At 68.6% G+C, this 20,299-nt stretch overlaps 8 protein-coding genes across 8 annotated transcripts; 3 read left to right on the top strand and 5 right to left on the bottom strand.

Annotated features, from left to right (window-relative positions):
* The first annotated feature begins 82 nt into the window (after positions 1-82).
* On the top strand, positions 83-5,519 carry FA09DRAFT_312829 (hypothetical protein). Its single transcript, XM_025740709.1, has 5 exons — positions 83-2,823; positions 2,878-3,151; positions 3,208-3,687; positions 3,743-5,126; positions 5,189-5,519. The coding sequence occupies exons 1-5, from the start codon at positions 239-241 to the stop codon at positions 5,296-5,298; spliced, it is 4,833 nt and encodes a 1,610-aa protein (XP_025595348.1). The 5' UTR covers positions 83-238; the 3' UTR covers positions 5,299-5,519.
* Positions 5,520-6,929: 1,410 nt separating this feature from the next.
* On the bottom strand, positions 6,930-10,079 carry FA09DRAFT_341532 (hypothetical protein; the record flags this gene model as incomplete). Its single annotated transcript, XM_025744459.1, has 1 exon — positions 6,930-10,079. One exon carries the CDS (start codon positions 10,077-10,079, stop codon positions 6,930-6,932), a length of 3,150 nt encoding a protein of 1,049 aa, XP_025595347.1.
* A 1,261-nt stretch (positions 10,080-11,340) lies between these two features.
* On the bottom strand, positions 11,341-12,459 carry FA09DRAFT_158959 (hypothetical protein). The gene has a single exon (XM_025739229.1). The coding sequence runs from the start codon at positions 12,086-12,088 to the stop codon at positions 11,453-11,455; it is 636 nt and encodes a 211-aa protein (XP_025595346.1). The 5' UTR covers positions 12,089-12,459; the 3' UTR covers positions 11,341-11,452.
* Positions 12,460-13,297: 838 nt separating this feature from the next.
* On the bottom strand, positions 13,298-14,822 carry FA09DRAFT_158935 (hypothetical protein). Its single transcript, XM_025739227.1, has one exon. It carries the CDS (start codon positions 14,574-14,576, stop codon positions 13,572-13,574), a length of 1,005 nt encoding a protein of 334 aa, XP_025595345.1. The 5' UTR covers positions 14,577-14,822; the 3' UTR covers positions 13,298-13,571.
* On the bottom strand, positions 14,801-15,993 carry FA09DRAFT_158941 (hypothetical protein). The gene has a single exon (XM_025739228.1). It carries the CDS (start codon positions 15,687-15,689, stop codon positions 15,069-15,071), a length of 621 nt encoding a protein of 206 aa, XP_025595344.1. The 5' UTR covers positions 15,690-15,993; the 3' UTR covers positions 14,801-15,068.
* On the top strand, positions 15,749-16,722 carry FA09DRAFT_363230 (hypothetical protein). Its single transcript, XM_025745565.1, has 3 exons — positions 15,749-15,873; positions 15,937-16,003; positions 16,060-16,722. Exons 1-3 carry the CDS (start codon positions 15,770-15,772, stop codon positions 16,609-16,611), a joined length of 723 nt encoding a protein of 240 aa, XP_025595343.1. The 5' UTR covers positions 15,749-15,769; the 3' UTR covers positions 16,612-16,722.
* A 151-nt stretch (positions 16,723-16,873) lies between these two features.
* On the bottom strand, positions 16,874-18,096 carry FA09DRAFT_335488 (Sm-like ribonucleo protein; the record flags this gene model as incomplete). Its single annotated transcript, XM_025743771.1, has 6 exons — positions 16,874-16,895; positions 16,957-17,234; positions 17,571-17,776; positions 17,838-17,941; positions 18,001-18,032; positions 18,094-18,096. 6 exons carry the CDS (start codon positions 18,094-18,096, stop codon positions 16,874-16,876), a joined length of 645 nt encoding a protein of 214 aa, XP_025595342.1.
* Positions 18,097-18,826: 730 nt separating this feature from the next.
* Positions 18,827-20,259, top strand: FA09DRAFT_283287 (kinase-like protein; the record flags this gene model as incomplete). The annotated part of the gene is made up of 5 exons (XM_025739846.1): positions 18,827-18,955; positions 19,098-19,618; positions 19,676-19,799; positions 19,857-19,967; positions 20,020-20,259. Coding segments are annotated over 5 exons (1,125 nt in total), but the record flags the coding sequence as incomplete, so codon positions are not given.
* Between the last annotated feature and the right edge of the window lie 40 nt (positions 20,260-20,299).

Genomic DNA, 20,299 nt, shown 5'->3' with positions numbered 1-20,299 from the left:
CCCGCGCGGCGGTGTCGGCGCGCGCATGAAGCGAGCAGCGAGCGCGCCCGCGCGGCCGCGGCACCACAGCCTCGTTCCGCACCTCCATCTCTCCCGCTCTCGCCCACCTATCCTGCATCTCCACACCGCCGTCGTCCGCCTGTCACCGTTATCTGCGCGCTCTCGTGACGCCAGTACGGCTGTTCCACGCCGGTGACCCTACTGCCGCCGCAGCGTGCGGCTGCCGCTGCCCGCACCGATGGCCGCGCCGCATCTCCCGCCCAAGCCGGGCGCCTACGCTGCTGCGCCGCGTGAGGCTGAAGAGTACTACGCTCAACAGCCGGCCGCATCACATCCGCAGCAGCAGCAATACGCGCAGCACGGCTACGCGCAGTGCTCTCAGCCGCCGCCCGGGCGTGCGTATGAGCAGCGACCACTGCCGCAGGCGTACCAGCAGCAGCAGGGCGCGCCTTACGAGCCGCGCGCCTCGCTCGAGCATCCCGATGCCCGGGCGCCACGACTGCCGTCGCAGTGCTACTCGCCCGGCCTCGGCGGCCTCGACTCGCTGACGAGCGACCTGCAGACGCACATGTCGTTCTCGTCTGCCGGACCTGCAGCCGATGCCGCTGCACCGGCAGAGTCGGGCGACTGGCAGGGCAGTGCCGAGCGGCAGGCCTCCTACCACGCCCTGTCCTCGCGCCCGCCCCTGCCGCCGCATCCCTCGTCCCTCTCCACTAGCCAGCAGCCATCGACAGACGCAGAGTACGATGCGTGGCACGATGCCTCGCGGCCCTTAAGCTCGGCCAGCGCCATCATCAACCTCTACGCGTCCGAGAGCCCCGTCGTGGGCAGCGCCTCGGGCGCGCCGTGGAACCAGCAGCCGGGCTACGAGCAGCACGACGTGCAGAGCTCCAATCGCGCTGCCCGACCACTGCCGCCGCCGCCTGCGCCGCCGGGCTTCTACCACCGCGAGCCAGCCGATGCCGCCCCTGCGCCGCCTCGAGCGCCATCATTACCGCGCACGCCGCAGCAGAGCGGCAACGCCTGGCCGACGAGTCCACGCACGCCCGCAGACTCCGTCGGCGGCCATCTGCACACCGTCTCGTCCGACTCGAGTGGCATCGGCGCCACGCCGCCCTCCTGGTCGCCCGAGGTCTCCTCATTCCGCATCAGGGGCCGCGATGGCCCTGCGTCTGGCGGCACGCCGCTCAGTTCCACAGCTGAGTACAACCGCGAGGACCTGTACGGCGGCATGGAGACGAGCCAGTCGGCGGGCAGCATTGGCTCGATGGGGCGCGCCCAGGTCAGCGCCAGCGCTGCTGCTGCCGGCTGGTCAGCAACGCATCAGAATGGCTTCAGCCAGGAGGCCAGCTCGTCGTGGGAGCTGTCGGCGCCTGAGCAGCGCGGCGAGCTCAGTCCGATGCAGCAAGGTCGTGCCACTAGCCCGCACGCCGCGAGCAACGGCAGCTCGGTGCTGGCCAATCGCAGACTGCCGCCGACGCCGGCGTCTCCTGCGCCGGCGCGCGGGCCCGTCGAAGCGGCCGCACTGCAGCTGCAAGCGCGCGCCACATCGCCACCGCTGGCGGCGCTGACGACGAGCAGCTCGCGATCTGAGCCGCAGTGGAACCTAAGCTACGACGCTCCTTCTGCTGCCTCGCCTGGCCGCTTCGTCTCGTCGCCCGCGCCGCAGTCGCCCAGCGCATACTATGCCCATCGTGGGTCGAGCTCGCAGCAGGGCAGCGAGACGACGGGCTCGAGCGCCTCGCGCGCCAACAGCTCGACTCGCCCCTCACTGCTGGCACCGTTGCATACGCCTTCAACAGCAGGCACGAGCGGGCCCAGCAGTGTCGGCATGTCGTCGAACACGCGCGTGGCGCGGGCAGGCTCGTACAGCTCCTTCGCCATGGGTCCCATGACGCCGCTGCTCGTCCAGACGACCGACGGCTCGCAGCCCGACTTTGCGCTGCTCAGCACGATCGCCGTGCTGCTGCGCGACGCCGTGCCGCGCGGCAAGCAGATCAAGGGAAGCGTCTCATATCCGTTCAGCTTCACGGGCCGCGACGTCGTCTCGACGATCCAGGCGCTGATCCCGCGCGAGCACGCCGCATGGGCTGCCGGCCTGGCGCTGGGACAGCTCGATGCGGCGCGAGAGCGCAGAGTCGCGCTACTCGTAGCGAAGACGCTCAAGAGCCAGCTCTTCTTCCACGAGGTCGACTGGGGCCAGAACGACCTGCGCGATGGCGTCGAGGAGGTTTACATGTTCCTCGAGGATTCGCTGGCCGGCTCCGGCACACCTGCGGCGCGGCAAGACTCCGACAATGCCTTTGAGCGCGAGCTGGCGCTGGCGCATGAGACGGGACAGAAGCCGGCTTCGCGCGCGGGGCAGCAACCGCGGGCAGACGGTATGGACGAGCTGCCGACGGGCGTCTTCACGCCCCTCACTGCCTGCTACTCGCCGCTGTGCGGGAAGCCCGATGCGCCGCGCGGCTCCGAGTGCTACTCGCTCTCGTGTCCGCGCGCACGCTCCTCGGCCATCGGCCAGCGCCTTACGTCGCAACCACTGGCCGACGCTGTGGCGCTCCCTCCTGCTGGCGAGCTCTCGCGATGGGGCCAGCCGATGCAAGCGGCGCACTCTGGCGCCGCCGGCAAGTCGCACATGGCTGCCGCATGGGCCGACCTTGTGCCACCAGACCTGCTGAAGAGCATCCCCAAGAAGGAGATCAAGCGGCAGAACGCGATTCTCGAGACGATTCAGAAGGAGGAGGAGTTCCTCAGCGACCTCGAGCTGCTGGAGACGCTCTTCCTGCACCGCCTCGAGAAGCCAAGCGATGCAGGCGACCCGCCGTGCGTATGTTCCGGTGCGCAAAGCACCTACCCCTGCTCACACATTCTCCGCAGTCCGATTCCCATCGGTCCAGAGCGCGACATCTTCGTCGGCGAGGTCTTCTCGAACCACCGCGAGCTTGTGGGGCACATCCGACGCCTCGTCGAGCGCCTGCACGTGCGGCAGCGCGAGCAGAGCCCCATCGTGCAGCACATTGGCGACATCTTCCTCGACGCGGCGCTGGAGTGGGGCGGCGCCTTCGACGCCAACATGACGAACTTTCCGCTGGCAAAGAACCGCATCCAGCGCGAGGCGAGCGTGAATCCGCGCTTCGTCGCCTTCCTTGAGGTGCGCTGTCTGCCTGCATAGCTCGGAACCGCTCAACGCTGACGATCCTTCTGCAGTCGTGCCGGCGAGACCCGGCGTGTCACAGGCTGCCCATGGACCACTTCTTGCAGCGCGCCACGACGCGACTGCCGCGATACAAGCTGCATTTCAAGAGCATCCTCGAGGACACGGACGCCAGCAACTCGGACCAGCAGAGCCTCGTGCGCGCCATGGAGATCGTCGACGAGCAGTGCCGCGCCATCCAGAAGGGCGTCGCCGAGGCCGAGGTGCGAGTCAAGATCCGCGAGTACGCGTACAACTTGGCGACGAAGCGCAACAAGAGCGTCGTGGATATGGACCTGCTGAATCCGGAACGACAGCTCGTGCACCAGGGCCGTGTCTACCGCAAGCCGGCGTTCCAGGAGCTAGAGTGGGCCGACCTGCTCGCCGTGCTCTTCGACAACTTCCTCGTCGTCACGCGAACGAAGAAGCGCGACGAAGATGGCGGCGGCGGCGAGTCGTCGGCGGGCAGCTCGAAGTTCCTGCTGGTCAAGCGGGTGAGTGTTGCCGAGCAGCTGGATCATGCTGTGCTCTGACTGACTACGTGCACAGCCGATCCCTGTCGAGATGATGGAGCTGTCGGGCTGGAACGAGCCGAGCGTCTCGCGCTCGCTGGGTCTGAGCAACTTCCACCTGCGCAACACGAGCGAGCGCGAGTCGCGCGACCTCTGGCCGTTCACAGTGCACCACATCGGCGGCAAGACAGAGCCCCTGACGCTCTTCTGTCCCTCCAAGGCGGCGCGCGACGACTGGCGCCGCAAGCTGGAAGAGGCGCAGGGCCTGCGCGCGGCTGTCCAGGAGGCGAACAAGGTCTTCGACTCGCACACGGTCAGCGACGATGTGTTTGCACTGCCGTCGATCTCGAGCATCGATCCCGAGCGCCCGCCGCCAGGGCTCGACAATGGCTCATTCCACGGGCGGGTCACCTGCGCCGTGCCCTTTGTCACGGCCGACGGGCGGCGCCTCGTGGCGATTGGCTGCGCCGACGGCGTGTGGATCGGCCTGCGGCACGACCCGCGCTCGCTGCGCAAGGTGCTGCATCTCAAGCTCGTGACGCAGTGCGCCGTGCTCGAGTCGTTTGGCATCTTCGTCGTGCTGGCCGACAAGGTGCTCATCTCGTACAGCCTCGAGGCGCTGGTGCCGAGCGCCGGCGCCACAAGCACGCCACGGCCGCCGCAGAAGCTCAGCGGCAACCGCGACGTCGTCTTCTTCAGCGTGGGCCAGCTCAAGGGGCGCACGCTGCTCGTGTACATGAAGAAGAAGGCCAACGAGTCCGTCTTCCGCGCGCTCGAGCCCGTCATCAATGCGCCGCACGCCGAGCAGCAGAAGGGCGGCGGCGGCCTGCTGGGCCGCTTTGCGCGCGACAACAAGAGCAGCGACTGGTTCCGCATCTACAAGACGTTCTTCATCCCCTCGGAGGCCTACTCGATGCAGTTCCTGCGCTCCAAGCTCTGCATCGTCTGCGCGCGCGGTTTCGAGATCATGAACCTCGACTCGCTGCTGCCCGGCACGATCCCAGACTTCTCGCAGTGCGCGCGCGACGACCCACGGGTGCAGATGCTCGCCGGCCGCGTCGAGCGCTCCAAGCCGCTGGGCATGTTCAAGAACTCCGAGTCCGAGTTTCTGCTCTGTTACGACGCGTTTGCATGCTATGTCGACCGTCTCGGCGAGCCGGTGCGCCTCGACAACATCATCGAGTGGGAGGGCACTCCACACTCTGTCGCGTTCCGAGCGCCCTACGTGCTCGCCTTCGACATGCGCTTCGTCGAGATCCGCGACAGTGCCTCGGGCCAGCTCGTGCAGCTCATCCGCGCCAACGACCTGCGCTACGTCAGCGGCAGCACGACGCTAGCCAACGAGAATGAGGCGAGCATCATCCTTTCGCAGCGCAAGCGCGCCGCTGGCCGGCTGCCGTACGACTTCCAGCACGTGTTCGGTGAGCAGCTGCACGACTTTGCAGTCGCTTTGTCCTGGCTGACAGACTCCTCCGCTCCCCAGAGCTCGTCACCACCATTCCAACGCAGCTCATGCGCGCCGACACGACGCACACGACGCGCACCTACGGCTCGGGCAACTCGCGCAACAGCTCGGTCCAGGGCTGGTTCTGAGATGCAGCAGCGCACATGCTCCTTATCCCCTCCTCGCGCCTTCTCTTGCCTTGTCTCGGGGGCTGTCTGACCTGCCTTCTCCACTCTCTCGCCGCCGTTGTGCGCGCGCCTGCATACCCCCCTCCCTCCTTGCACCAGTGCTCTCGCCCGCAGCGCCGCGCCTAGGCGCTTGCGCCAATGTATTCGTATCCGACCCCGCTCCGCACGTGCACCGTCCAGCCCCACGACCGAGTCCTCTGTCAAGACTGCGCCCCGAAAACACCTGCCTTGAGCTGCGCGAGTGCGCTGCATGCCGGCAGCGCAGGCACTCGACGACACTGTTGCGCCGGTGCCGCGCCTCGCGCCTTGTATGTGCAACGCGGCAACGTCTCAAGCGTGACGTCCGGCGACGACACCAGCACCACCTTCGCAGGTCTGCGTCTCTGGTAGCGTTCAGCTCGAAACCTTGCCTGCACTGCGTCGCCGCCCGCCAAAGGGCGACTGCCGGTCACGTCCGAGCCGCTGCAGCATGCCGTGCCAAGGCCCCGCTCTGCCGCTTCTCGGCACGCAAGGTCTCCTGCATGGAAGCAATACCCGCAGCCGGCGCCTGCAGCATGCAGTGCTCGTCGATGCCAAGCAGGAGCCGCACACAGGAGCTCTGCAGCGAGCTCGGCGTTGCGCTCGCCGAGTCGTGCGGGAGGAGCGACAGGAAGAGGCGGACAAGAGAAGCAGCTCGCCGGCGGCGCGACCCGTGCGAGAGCATGGCGCCTTTCTCCCACGCTACTCGTGCTCGTGCCTGCGGAGTTGGGGGCGGGGACTAAGACTTGCGGAGGGTCCAACTCGAAGCCACATCCTCGAGTCGGCGAGCGGCGGCAGAGAATGCGCAAGAGCAGCAGCAGTGCAGAAGCAAGGCGGAAGCGGGCGCTGGCGGCTCGGGCTCGGCCAAACGGAGAGCTCTTTCTGCCGCGCAGGCACCCGCCCGACGCCGTACCGCTGCGTCACTCGCTGCTAGCGTGCGAAGCGCCGTACCGTCCCGCCGGGTCAAGGCGTCTTCGTGCCGGCACGGCTTCTGCCCGACGGCTTCGCTTGCTTCCAGAAGCGCAGCAAGGGTCGGCGCTGTTGAACGGCCGTCCCGGATGATGCATGCAGCATGCACTCGGCTGCCGCTTGCGGGCTCCCCAGCGCCCGCACACTGGCCGACGCTCGCAGCGCTCGCGTCTCCTGCTTCTCACCTCCCACACCCAGCGTCAGACCGCCATTCCGCACCTCCTTCAACCGCGTCGCACTTCGAGGACAGAGAGGTGAGCATTGGCAAAGCAGAAGCTGTAATGAGGCAGACAGGGGGGCATAGATGTGGGTGGTGTGGGTGAGCAGGGATGTCCGGGGAAAGCGGCGGGTGTATCACAGATGAGGTTGAGAAAAGCGGGCGAGACGGGTTGGGAAGTAGGAGGGAAGCTCTGCGGCGGACGGGCAGGGACGCTGGCGAGGACAAGGAGTGATGAGGCGGCAGATGCGGTGGAGTGCACGCGCAACATGCGGTGTAGGTGTGTAGGGTGGGAGTCCGGGGCGTGGGTCCTCCGAGTTGCATGGGACAGTCTGAAGAGATCGTGGGCGAGAGCGCCTCGCGGGAGAGGATGTGCGAGGCCGGGCCATCAGGCAGCGCGGCGTCGACGCAGGGCCTCGAGGTGCGCCAGCAGTTCGCCCTCGGAGAAGGTGCCGTTGAGCTCGAGCTTCGGCTCGGCCGGCATGCCGGACACGCCGCCGAAGGAGGAGGAGTGCTCGTTGCTGGCGCGCGACACGGACATGGCGCCAAAGTCGAGCGCGTCCTGCAGCGCCGAAGCGTCCGAGGGATGCGAGAGCGGGAACGCGTCGTGCACCACCGCCGACACTGCTCGCTCCCACGACATGTCGGTGTCGTCGAGATGCGAGGGCTCGTCGCTGCCAAACGGCTTCTGCGGCGACAGCGGACGACTGAAGTTCGGCAGCGGGAACGCGTCGCGGCCTTGACCAGATGCGTCGTGCTCCGGGTAGCCCGAAGTCTGGTCGTGGTCGCTGTAATGTTGGTGTCGATAGTGGTGCTGCGGCTCTGGCGCTGACGGCGGTGGCGGCTGCTGCTGCTGCGGGACTGGAGCCGCAGCGCCTGAAGGCTGCCAAGAGGGCTGCACTTCGCGACCGGGCGCAACACCAGAGTACGTAGGCCATCGCTGCGTCGCCAGCGAAGGTGGCGAGGCTTGTGCCGGGCTGGTGTAGCTGTAGCTGCGCAAGTTGGCGCCTAGCGATGGACGTCGCGGCACCAGAGGTGCGAACTCCGAGACCTGAGCAGCACGCGGAGCAAGCGTTGGCTCCGCCATGTTCGATGTGGCCATCGATGCCGTGCCAGGCAGGCCCGTAGGCGACGCAGCAGAGTTCCGCCACTGACCATCGTAGCTGTCGACGTTGACACGCCCTGCCTTTTCGGCGCCACCATAGCCAGAAGTGTTCTGAGATGCACTCATCCGTCCATCAGCGAGCCCGGCGTATCCGCGTTGCGCGTCGCCAGAGTGCTGAGCTCGCATGTCCGGAGCCTGCAAGCCCTCCATCGAGCCTCCGCTCAACGGCTGGGTAGCGTAAGGCCCGCGCGGCTGCCGCTCGTTGAGATGCATGCTCGGCACGCCGTCGAACTGCATCCGTCCAGCCAGGCGCAGATGATCGCCGTCCAGCGCGAAGAGCTCGCCGCTCGAGCCAGGCATGAAGGCATGGCCGCCGCGCCCGTCGCTCGACTCGTTGTGGTCGCCCATCAGGAGCATCATGGCCGCCTGCCGGTCGAGCGAGTCGGGCAGCTGGAAGTTGAGCAGCGTGCCGTCGGATGTCTCGTACGTTGGCGCACCGACGCCGCCGAAGATGCCTAGCGGATCGGCCTCGGCAAGCTCGGGCGACGCGGACTCGGTCTGGCCGTACGACATCAGGCCACTGCTGCTGCCTTCCGCCTCGAGCAGACTCGGGTCGATCTGCATCGGCAGCTCCTCGGAACGTCCGATGGCATGAGCGTGCGCGTGCGCCGCATCGAAGTCGAAATCGTCGGCCGAGTAGGTCATGTTGCCACTCGGCTCGGCGCGCTCGTCCCAACCCTGGAAGGGCTCTTGCGCAAGGCCGCTCGACGCGAGGTCCCAAGACGCTGCGCCCAAGGTGCTCGGAGCACTCCGGTATTGGCGCTCAGGCAGGCCCAAGCCGAGGTCGAAGTGCATACGATGATGCGGCGAAGAAGCGGCAGACGTCGCAGCTCGGGCACGGCGACGCGGCGTCGGCGATGCGAGACCAGAGTCTGAGCCGTGAGCGGCCGCGCGAGCCTGGCTCGGCGCGGCCTCGTCGCTGCTACCTGCCGGCGGCGCGTTCAGTGGACGCCACTCGGCCGCACCGCCGCTGACTGTCCGACGGGCCTCGAATGACCGTGCTGTCGTGCTCCAGCTCGGCATCGCCGTCTCGAACGTCGCACCGGCCGGCGAGCGAGGCGAACGCATCGACGTCGGCGGATACGGCCCAGCGCGTCTGCCAGTGCCACGCAGGTCGACGGAAAGGCGCTTCTTCTTCGAACCCGAGCGACTCAGCGTCACCGGCGCAGCCTGGCTGGCGGACGCTTCGCCGCGAGGCTCGGCTGTAGGCGCGTCTCGCACCCACGGCGCCGGCGCTGCCCACTCTGCCGGCGTCGAGGGATACGAGCTGCGGCGCTCGAGGCTGGCAGGATCAGGCGAGGCCTCCGCGTCCGCAGCCGCGGCCTTGCGAGGGGCGATCTTGGCCTTGGCCTTCTTCTTTGGACTGCTCGACTTGGCACGCGACGCACGAGCAGCCGGCGCCGGCGGTGGCGTGGCGACGCGTGCTGCGTCCGGCTCCTGTTGCGTTGCGCTGGTGGGCTCTGCACTGCCCTCGACGCTCGTCGTCTTGTGCCTGGTGGCCAGCTCTTCCTCCTTGCGCTTCCGCGTCTCGGCGGCAGCCGCAGCGCGCACCTCGCGCGACTTGGCCAGCTTCTCGGTGACGCGCGGCGTGAACTTGTAGTCCGGGTACAGTGCCTCGTGCTCGAGACGCCGCTGCGTCGCCAGCTGGTAGAAGTGGGCCCGCACATCGGGTGGCTCGGCCTTCCATGCCGCCGAGAGACGCTTGCTCAAGTCACCTGGCCGTCGCTGGCCAGACTCGTCGGTCGCGCTCTCCGACTCGACAGGCGCAGCAGCGGCTTCACTGGGACCAGGCATCGGCGCCAACGGCAGGCCGATCTCTTGCTCGTTTGACGAGGCGCCAGCACGGAGCTTGGCGGAGCGGTACAGGATCCATGCGTTGGGCGGACGCGGCACGACGCTCGACGGCTCGCTGCTCTTGACGCGCCGGCGAGAAGAGTCCTTGGACGCCTTGGACGGCGCCTCGCTGGTGCTTGTGCTCGGCGCCGCCAGGCCCGACGGCGAGTCGACCCTCGATGGAGCGCCGATGGAGTACTCGGGGCCCGACGTGCAGGGACTCGTGCCGGTGAGTGCTGGCGAGATGGAGGCGCTGTCGGGTGACTGGCTGGGCGAGCGTGATGCGGAAGAAGGTGCGGTGGTGGCCTTTGGCGACGAGGCCGGTTCGGCGCTGGGCGCAGGCGCAGCAGCGGCCGCGGCGGCAGCCTTGCTCTGCTTGCTGCGGCTGGGCCTCGGCGCCCTCTTGCGCAGTGCCGGAGCAGCGTCGACGGGCTGCTCGGCGGCGAGCGAGGAGCTGGCCACGGGCTCTGCAGGCGCCGACTTGCCAGCATCCGCAGTGAGCGCTGCCTGGCGCTGCGGCGGCGCGCGGCGGGGCGCCATGGCGAGCGGCGTGCGGCGTGCGCAGAGGAGAGGCCCACGCGAGGGCCGGGCGTGGCGGCGTCGTCTGGCGGCCGATGTCGTGGTGGACCGGCAGACAGGGTGGGGTGTAGGTGCGGATGATGGTGTGGAAGGAAGGAGCACTGACTCAGCCCCGCCAACAGGACACAGGTGCTGGCGAGCCTCGACGGAGGCGCTGCTGTCCTGCTGTGCCGGCTGGGAGCGGCCCTCGCTGCCGGCCTGCCTGCACCCGCCGCGCACGCGCCGCGCACCGCAGAGACGCGCGGCGGCAAGCCCCTCGGGCTGCGACAATAAGGGCATCGCAGCGCCCGAGTGGATCCCGCCTGCCGGAGCCGCACCGGGGCAGCGGCACATCCACCATGGCAACAGCACCCGGCCTGGCAAATGAACGGCCAGCAAGCGGAGCAGGAGCGAGGGACGGGTGCCGCTCGGCGGCTTCCATCGCCTAGCGCAGGTGCAGCACCCCGGACGGACGGGCATGCGCTGCCGCCTCGCACGCAGACGCCGTGCGGCGCACACGCAGCGCGCAGACACTCGGTCCCGATTCCTCCGTTGTTCCCTGCCTTCTCGCACGCACGGCACTGCAGCGGCGGCGGGTGTGCGGCCTTGGACAGCGAGCGCATGGAAGGCGCGGCCGCAGCGCGCTGCAGGCGCGTCGCAGCCCCAGATGCCGCGAGCGGGCACGGCGCCGCCGCCGACGACCCTTTGCCCTTCCCGACGGCAGGCAGGGTGCGTCGAAATGGCCGCTGCTGGGCACGGGCATGTTCATGCATGGCTCCATGCTCCTCGCCCCCTTCTGCGCCGCTGTTCGGCTGTGCGGCGGCGGCACTCAGACTCGGAGGCTCCTCTGCGGCGCAGACGGATCCGCCGTGCCTTAGTGTCTCGTCTCGGACCACGGCAGCAGCCGCACTGCAGCGCTGCATGCAAGTGCAGCGCAGGGGCATGCGTTCGGGGCGCCGGCGAGCGAGGGGGATGATGCGCAGCTTCGATGGGCGCCGATGAGTGGCAGAGCGGCGTCCGAGCGCGGCGCATGGCTGTCGCAGGTGCATGTGTCCCGCCGCGCCGCCGTGCCGCTGCCTGCACCCCACAGCGCTTTGCGCCGCCGCAGCATGCCGTCTGCCTTGGAAGCATCTAGCTGGAGGGGGCCTGCGAGCGTCGAGACTCGTGCTATGCTGCTGCGATCTGCAAGCTTCGGTGCGCCTCGCAAGGATGCTGGCGAGGCGGCCGTGGACCGCGCGCGCCCCTGAAACGGCGCCGCGTCTGCCGCGACCTCCCTGGACCAGCGGCGTGCAGCGCCTCTGCGCCGTCGCCGCGGTGCGCAGCCGCAGGCGAGCGGCCCCGGAGCCGTTGTGCAATCACTTCTCGTCGTCGTGCGCCTGCCAGATGCAGCACTGGGGTGTGCGCCGCTGCGTGCTCGAGTGGCCGGAGCAGCAGCACGCGCGTCCGGCGAGGACGGCACACGCACTAGCGCCGTTCCCACCGGTAAGGCGCGCTCGGAGGCGTGACGGTGCTGCCATGCGCACCCGACGGCACGACGGGGGCTTGTTGCGCGACGGGTGCCGCCCAAGCGCCGGACTGCGGCTGCTCCGCCGCTGCGAAATTGCCCGATCACAATAGCGCCGTGTGCGCGGACGCCGGCGCCGGGGCCGAGGGCCAGAGGCGAGAGCGCTGCCGTATGCAGCGGAATTCCGCTGGCATCGACTGCATCTAGCGACACGCTCACCCAGGAGGCACAGCAGCAGCCTCAGCAGACGCTCCGGCGGCCGGGCCACAAGGTTGAATCTGCACCGCCTCCGCGTTGCGCCGCCCTCGTGCCTGCCGATGCTGCGAGCTGTCGGACGGTGCGCCCTGGGGCCGAGGCACCTGCGATGCTGCCCCGTCCCCGCCGCTGCCGCGAATGGATCCCCGACCCGCGGTGCCGGCTCGCAAATGGTGCTGAGAAGGCTGCGACGAGGTGCAGAGCAGAACGCACCCCAGCCGCGCGGAGGCATGGCTCCATCCGGCGATCGTCGGGATACGCCCAATGCCGTGCAGTGCGCTGCCTACGCTCTGCGCCTCGCTTGGGCCAAGAGGCTCTGCCGGGGAAAGTTCTGCCTCGACGCTGCCCTCGCTCCCGTCTGCACGACATGCACGCACCGCTCCACATGCCCTGCGTGGCTGCCTGATGCAGCACGAGCCGCTGCGCACTGCGTGCGCTCCTCTCCTGCGCGAACCCCACTGCGGCTGCAACCGCCGTGCAGCCTCTGCAGCCTCTCGGCTAAAGCCCCCGCGCTCATCGGGCGGCGGCTGTGGGAGATCTGCACCTGACGGCCGGGGCGGCCTCACGGACCCGCGCTCAGATCAATTTGATGCGATAGCCCCCCTCTCGCGCTCCTGCATTTGATTGAGCTTGGAGCGCAGCAGCAAGCGGCTGTCCGGCGTGACATGTCTCGCGCTCCGAGGTGCTGCGCCGAGCTCGAGCGCAGCGATCTGATCCGACGCCGGAGCCAGCTGCGGTGGCCGCAGGCCACCCATCGCTGCCGCCCGGAAGGCGCCACTGCCATCTCGCCGCGGCTCGAGACCGCGTCACAAAGGAGTCGAGACGATGCTCTGGGCCGTCTCGGCAGACATGCGCATTCATGCAAGACATGGGCGCCCGCCTCTAGCGCTCTCTCTCCCGTGCCGAGCTCGTTCGTGGGCCGCTCTCTCGTGCGGCTCGTGCCGTAAGAGGTCATCGCTCGGAGGCAGGATGGCAGGCTGCCAAGCCACAGCCGCGCTCGTTGCGTGCTGCAGAGGTGTCCTGCGGGGGCGGCGCCACGCAAGAGCGGACGGGCACGTTTGCCGGCGTGTCGGCCCCGCGATCAACTCCCGTGCTGCGTCGGGGCGGTGCCATGAACATGCATGGCAGCGCCGGCACCGCGTCGAGTTGGCCCGCGCCCGCTCCCATGGGTGGACCGGCCGCTGCCACTTTCGCCGTCCGCTCCGGCGCTAGCGACGACGTGCCGGCGCCGGGCCAATCTGGGGGCGAGGGGCCATGTGAACATCCAGCCCTCACCTCGTCCGCCCCCGGCGCCGACGTCGGCCCCGCGCCGTCATTGAGCTAAGCACGTGGCGCGCGCCCCGACGGCTGCCCAGGAGCCAGCCACGGCGTCCGCCAGGTCCTGCAGCCTTGCGCAGCACGGTGTCATGCGAAAGAGCTGCCTTGCCGCACAGGCCCCGCCGCTGCTGACCTGCCGCTGAGAGAGGGCGAAGAGAGCAACGGCGGATGGCGGACGCAGGGCCTTCTTTCCCATGAAACAAGCACACACATCTTCGCCGCTCGCTGCCTTGCTTCCGTCGGACAGAGAGTGCTAAGGGCATCGTCCGCTAGCTTGCGGCATCGGCAATGGAGCGTCTGTCGCAAGCAGCCGCGGATCGCGCTCGGTTTCTCGACGACGAGGTGCAGCTCGCTGCCGAGCAGGGCTGCACGGTGCGTGCGCCGCTGCGAGGGCTGGGCTACGGAATACCGTACGCGCCTGCAGTAGAGTAGCCCGCTGCGGCGCTGGCGCGGGAGCAGCCCGTGGTGCGAGACACACGGCGGCCGCAGCCTAGACGCACGTCCAGGCCTCGCGGACAGCATGCCGAGGGCGACCTTCTGGGCCAGGCGGGTCCCAGGCTGCTGCAGGCGGCCAGGCCAGCGCTGCAGCGTGCAGACGCAGCTCGCACGCTCGCTGAGCCGTGCACACGCGCAAGCCGCAGCGGGCGCAACCCGATCCAGCGGGCCCACGACTCTCGGGGCTCGCCGGGCAAACTGCGCCGCACAGCGGCCAAGGCTGCGCCTGCTGCCGCTGCTGTCATCCGCAGCCTGACGCCGTCGTGTGTCGCGGACATGGCACTCCCGACGTGCAGCTGCAGGCTCGAGGTTGCGCTCAAAGCACGTGTGCAGACTTGGCCGAGCGCTGCCGCGCCCGCGACGCTCAGACGCAGCACGCAGTATCGGCGGAGGCGAGCGGTGCAGCGTGCCGGCTCGGCAGCAGCTGCAGCATGGCAGGGCGGTGGGAGCTGTCGGCCATCGGGCTTCCCTCTCGGCTGCGGCACTACTTCTTGCTGCGCCGCAAAGCCAAGACGGGGCGGAGCCGACGACGGAGCGGAGCGATCCGGCTCGGAGGGATCTGGTTCGGCAGATCTCACCGAGCGTCCGCTCAGGTACCTGGGCGGCTGTTCGAGCCGCTCGCAATACCGCCCATCTTGATGCTTCCCATGGCTACGCAAGGCACGCCCCGCTGCACGCCGAGGGGTATCGGAGCGGGGTTGCGCAGGGACGCGAAGCGCTGACCCTGCTCCGACGCCGACGCGGATGCGTGGTGCGGCATCTCGCGTGGTGACTGAGGGATCATGCGACGCGGGACCGTCACCCTCCTTTGTCCTTTCGTGTTCAGCGCACTCCCGCGTCGGCTTTGGCGTGCAAAGGTGAGCGTGAGTCTGCGCATGGGAATGGGAAGCGCAGGATGGGCCACGCATGATGCCCAGCTTCTCGCCCGAGCAGCAGAAGCCGACGTCGCAGCGCCGTGCAGGGTGGTCGTCGGCGCAGAACTGGAATCTCGCTCGACTGTTTGCTTCGAAGAAGCGCTGTTGCCGCCGCACGGGCAGCGCCAGGCATCAGGCTGGCCGCACGGCTCACCGGCGTGCTTCCTTGTCCTCGAGCTCAGCTCTCGATGCAGCTCGTCGGCCGACAGCGCCAGATCACGTGAAAATGTCCGCGCAGGACAGCAGCGAGAGAGTCCACTCCCCTGCGCTTGTCGAGGAGCGCCAGCGCCCGTCTCCGCCTGCCGGCGACAACGGCAGAGTCGACCTGTCATCATCGATGTCAACCGGACAAGACTGCGGCTGGCCGTTTCTTCTTGTTCGAGTAGTCTGCAAATAAGGGTACGCGAGAGCGAGCACCTGCCGTTGCCAGCCGATGGCTCTGACGCGCACGTGCACGTCTCGACGACGGTGCTGTCGCAGGTGGCTTCACCGGCCTGCTGAGCGCCTCCGGGGCGCGAGCCAGGATGGCGGCACTGGTGCTGCAGCGGCAGACGCGGAGGCGAGCCTGCGCCTGCCGCTCTGGAGTGTTGAACGGGGTGCAAGCAGAGTCTGAGTGTGAGAGTGGGAAGGCGCCCGCAGAGCGGCAGCACCCGGCTGCCTGCACCCCGCACTTCCCCGCAGTTCAGCGCGCCGCGGCTGCCGCTGCCGAGCCCCGCCGCCGCGCCTCAGCGACAGCGACAGCGGCAGGCAGCGGCACGACAGCCGCACCTCGCCTCTCTCGCTCGTCGTGGTGGTGCGTGCTGTCTGCGCTGCCGCTGCGCCGGCGAAGCGTCCGCGCCCCGCGGCCTCACAGAGGTGTGTGTGCACTCGAGCCCCTGCCCCGCGGGTGCACCGCATTCTGGCCCCGCACTCTACACGCGAGCTCGCGTCCCGAGGCAGGGGCACCTGAGCAGCGACGTGTCGCACGCACGGGCCTGGCCGCTCGCTTGTCCACCACATTAGCGTTCTAGCTCTGCGCCTGCGCTGCGTGCGGGCTGCAAGGCCAGGGAGATGCCAGCTGGCAGCGAGCAGGAGACGAGTCGAGGCGCGAAGCATGCCGTGGGCCATTGGCAATGCGCACCGCGTGGATGGCTGCCAGTAGGCGTGCTCACCATCCACCACCACCTCCTCATCTTCGTCTCAGCAGCATGTACCTCACCACGCTCCTCGAGGCCGTCGACGGCCAGGCGGACCGCCTCGAGATGCTCCTGGCGCGTCGTCTGGCGCGACAGAACGCTGCACGCACGACCAGGTGAGCGGCGCCGCGGTCCCGCTGAGCAGCAAGGCCGGCTGCTCACGCCAGGCGTCTGAGCAGCGGCAGAGGCAAGCGCGCTGGCGCTCGGCAGGGCGAGAAGCATGGGCCGCAGACGACGTTCGCTCGGGTGAGTCTCGCTGCCGGCTCTGCAAGGATCTGTCCGCTCACGCAGCGCCACGACAGGACGCGCCGCGAGCGTCGCTCAACCGCTTCGTGCTGCACACGCCTCTCGAGCTGTCCCCGTCCGAGTCTAGCACTTCCTCTCAACGCCGCTTGGCAACATCAGCACCCGCACCGCGCTACTTCTCCTCCGCGTACGCCGAGCAGCTGCAGCAGTTCGCCTTCCAGCCCGAGCCCGAGCGCCGACGGCGGCCCGACACGGAGCGCAGCATGCACCAGCTGCACGCACACGATGCACTCGTGGCGCACCTGCGAGCCGCTGGCGTGCTGCGAGCGGCGCAGACGCACGTCACGTTTGCGCGCCTCGACCTTGGACTTGGCGCTCCGCTGCCTGAAGAGCCGCTCTCGTCGGCGTGGCAGCTCGACATCGGCGGAGCAGCGCCGGCCGAGGGAGGCAAGCCACGCAGCGTGCCGATGCAGCGCGAGTGCCCGCTCGTCGACGCTTGGGAGGGCGCCTGGCTCGGCATCCTGCCGCTGGCGGCGGCGCACGAGACTCAGCAGCAGGCGCGCTGTCCCATCATGGGCACGCAGCGGCTGCGGCGCGCCAAGCTTTGACGTCCGGGGCAGCTTCTCACCTCGACTGCCACGCGAGCCCGCCCGACCACTCTGCCCTGCATACCTCTTCCCGGCCTTTCCTCCTCGACTTGAATGTCACCATTGCGTCACGACGCGAGCGCGTCTGCGCCACGCGCTACGTGCGATTCGAAGCGGTAGTCATTTTGTTGGCGTGCGAAAGAACGAGACAGCTTAGAAGAGCGAGATGAGAAGGAGAAGCGCAGGTGCGCTGCAGTGGCGGCATGAGGGATCGGAGAGGCGCCTATCGCGGCGGCATGGGGAATCTGAAAAGGGAAGCAAGTCAGCAAGCCCGGTCGACATCCTGCTGCTGCTCGAGTCACCCACCCCGGCGGCGGCTGGAATCCAGCACCCGGGAAGCCCGGCGGCGGACCAGCAGGCATGCCCGGCGGCGGGCCGAAGCCCGGCGGTGGGCCAAAGCCGGCCGGCATGCCCGGCGGTGGGCCTGTAGGCATGCCAGGCATGCCCGGCGGCGGCGCGCCCATGCCCGGGGGACGCGCGTAGGCCATGGGCCGTGCAGCCATGCCGGGAGCCGGCATGCCCGGAGGCGCGGCAAGACCCATGCCGCGGCCAGCCGGAGCGCCGCGACCAGGTCCAGCAGCGAGCTGTGCAAGCAGAGGTCAGCTTGAGACCGCGGGCAGGAGAACGCGAAGCAGGCCCTTGCGCCTGGCCTGGACAATCGTCACGGCCCGGCGAGCAAGCCGAAGCGGGCAGTGCAGCAGCATGCAGAGCTCTCATCGCTTGCGCGAGCTGCTAGCCGGCAGCCTAGCTGCAGCAACATTCGAGGACGTCATCCCTAGAGTGCGCAGCATCTCATCACCCGCACATCTCGCAGCATCCCTCGTCTAGCCATCCTAGCATGTCCAAGACATGCGTACCACCACAGACAGCTCCAACCCTGGCCCGACACCCAACGCTGCGCTGCTCCACTCTGCACTCACCCCTGGGCCACTAGGCGTCTTCTCCGCCGGCGGCGGACCCTCCACACTAAGCGAGACGATGCTCTCGCCGCGCAGGATGATAAGGCCGAGCGTGCGCTTCTGCTCCGGCTCGGGCACGGGCACGGCGTCGTCGCCATCGTCGCCCTCCTCCGGACCCTGCTTGCGCTTCTTGCCGCCCTTGCGCTTTAGGCGTCGGAACTCTTCCGCTGTGAGAGAACGCAGATTGTGAGCAGGCGCACTGCGGGTTTGCGTTGTGTGGTAACGCACTCTCGGCCATGACCAGGTTCATGTGTGCGTCGAAGGCGAGCATCTGGCCCGTGAGCTGGCGGCCATCGTCCATGGTGATGCGGAGACGGTAGTTGATGAGGCCCCTGCAGCACGCACACAGTGAGCACACATGCTAGTGCATCGCTGTGCCGTTGTCACTCACATCATCTTACCGCCCGCAGGCTTGGTCGGCGGCTGAAAGAAAGGCGCGAGTCAGCACGCGCGGCTGAGCAAGAGGCGCGAATGGGCCACACACCATCGCGGCGGGGTGGTTGTCGTGCGCGCGGGAAGGTCGAGCGCTTCGGGAGGCCGAGAGCCAGAAGTCAGAATGCGAGATGAGCGAGCGGTGCCGGTGACAAGGCGGCGGATTGGTGGAGGGAAGGAAGGTCGCCGCCATCTGCGCCGCGTCTCAGCGCAGCGATGAGGGCAGCGCGTCCGGCGTCACGTGATGCGTCCGCCGCCGTGTCGCCCTGGAGGGGCAGCGCCAAGCTTCTCTCCGGAACTCTTGCAGGGCTGCCGCCCGCTTTTGGAGCGCAAAATCATCATGAATGCTGCACACAAGCCTGTGAGAGGTGATCGAATGCCTTGCGTTGACAAGTGGCGGCAGCCAAGCCCGATTTGAGCGCTGGGAGCGGAGCGCGGCGCGGCGCCAGCACTACGAACGTGCACGCGCCACAGCCACAGGGGCCGCGTGAGGCGCGCGCGCATCGAATGCGCCTTCGGCGCAGCGCAGCGTGGCTCACGACACCAACACCTCCCAGCGCAACCTCTCACACACCTCCCTGCCAGGCGCCATGTCCGGCTACGGCTCTCTCTCACGCGGCGGCAGCAGCTCGCAGGGCTTCTCGCCCATCTCGACGCTGCAGGACACGCTCTACGCCCTCGCCTCGCTGCTGCCCTGCTGCGCCGACCTCTCGGGCCGCGGCGGCGGCGCCGGCAGTGCGCTGGGCGGCAGCGGCGGCGGAGATGGCGGCAGCGGCGGCGCAGTGCCCGGTGGCACCTCGCTCAAGCTCAATGGCCGCGCCGTCGTGCTCGTGCGCCTCCTGGGCGAGGGCGCCGTCAGCTTCGTCTACCTGGCGCGCGATCGCGAGAGCGGGCGCGAGTTTGCCCTCAAAGTGGTGCGTAGCGGGATGTGAGAGGCGTCTGTGTCGGGTGTGGAATGGCAGGCCCCCTGGTCGCTACATGCGCGATCCTCAGAGTGGAGGTGTATCTGTCTCTTGCCTCTCTCATGCGCTGGCTTGGGCTGACTGGCTCTCACAGATGCGATGCCCATCCGGCACGCCTACGCTCCGCCTTGCGCTCTCCGAGATCGAGACGACACGCCGCTTCCGCTCGCCGCACACGATCCGGCTACTCGACTCGTGCGTGGAGCAGACGGCCGACGGGCACACTGTCTATCTGTTCCTGCCGCTCTGCCGCGGCACGCTGCAGGATGCTCTGGCCGCGCGTGCCGTGCGCGGCGAGACGGCGGACGAGGCCAGCAGTCTGCGCCTCTTCCGTGGCGCAGCAGAGGGCCTCAAGAGCATGCATACATGGCGCCTGCCTGACGTCGGCGCCCAGCCTGGAGCCGCGCCGGCCGACGTTGAGGCTGCCGCGGCGGAGGACGAGGAGCATGGCGAGGAGGACGAGCGGCGCCTGCTGCCCGGCCAGGACGACTCGGGAGAGGCTGCGTACCCGCCAAAGCCGCCGCGGATGGAGGGATCGGCTGTGCCCTCCAGCGATGGGCCGGTAGGCAAGGGCGGCGACCTCTGCGCGTGGGCGCATCGAGATATCAAGCCAGCGTGAGTGCCATGACGGCCCAGCGCCTGCGAGTGCCGGTGCTGATGCGCCGCGTGCAGCAACATCATGATTGCGCCGACGTCATCAGGATCCGGCGAGCCATTAGCCGTCATCATGGACTTTGGCTCTGCGTGCCGTGCGCGCATCGAGATCAAGAGCCGGCGCGAGGCCATCATTCAGCAGGTCAGCTTCTGCGCTGAAGCATGGCACGAGGCAGAGGGCTGACGCAAATGCGCTTAGGACGTTGCCGCAGAGCACAGCTCCATGCCGTACCGCGCGCCGGAGCTGTTCGACGTCAAGACGGATGCCGTGCTGGACGAGAAGGTCGACATCTGGTCGCTGGGCTGCACTGTGCGTCGCGTTCTCACAGGCCGCGCTGGCACCGGCTAACCTTCGCTTGCAGTACTACGCGATGCTGTACGGCTACTCGCCATTCGAGACGCCACAGCTCGTCGAGCAGGGCGGCTCCATCGCCATGGCCGTGCAGTCGGGCAGCTGGAAGTTCCCCGACGCCGGCAATGCCGCCTTCTCCGAGGCGTCAAAGGAGATCATCCGCCGCTGCCTCGTCCTCGACCCGCGGCAACGCGCCGACATCCACGAGGTGCTTGAGCTCACGGACAAGGCCATCAGCGCGCTGCAGTAGGCCTTGCGCCTCGTGCGCGTAACAGGTGAATGGCTATCTA

The sequence above is a fragment of the Tilletiopsis washingtonensis genome, assembly GCF_003144115.1.
Source record: "Tilletiopsis washingtonensis strain MCA 4186 unplaced genomic scaffold FA09scaffold_25, whole genome shotgun sequence".
NCBI lineage: Eukaryota > Fungi > Basidiomycota > Exobasidiomycetes > Entylomatales > Tilletiopsis > Tilletiopsis washingtonensis.
Note: the sequence above shows the minus strand (reverse complement) of the source record. Positions and strands in the feature narration are given on the sequence as shown.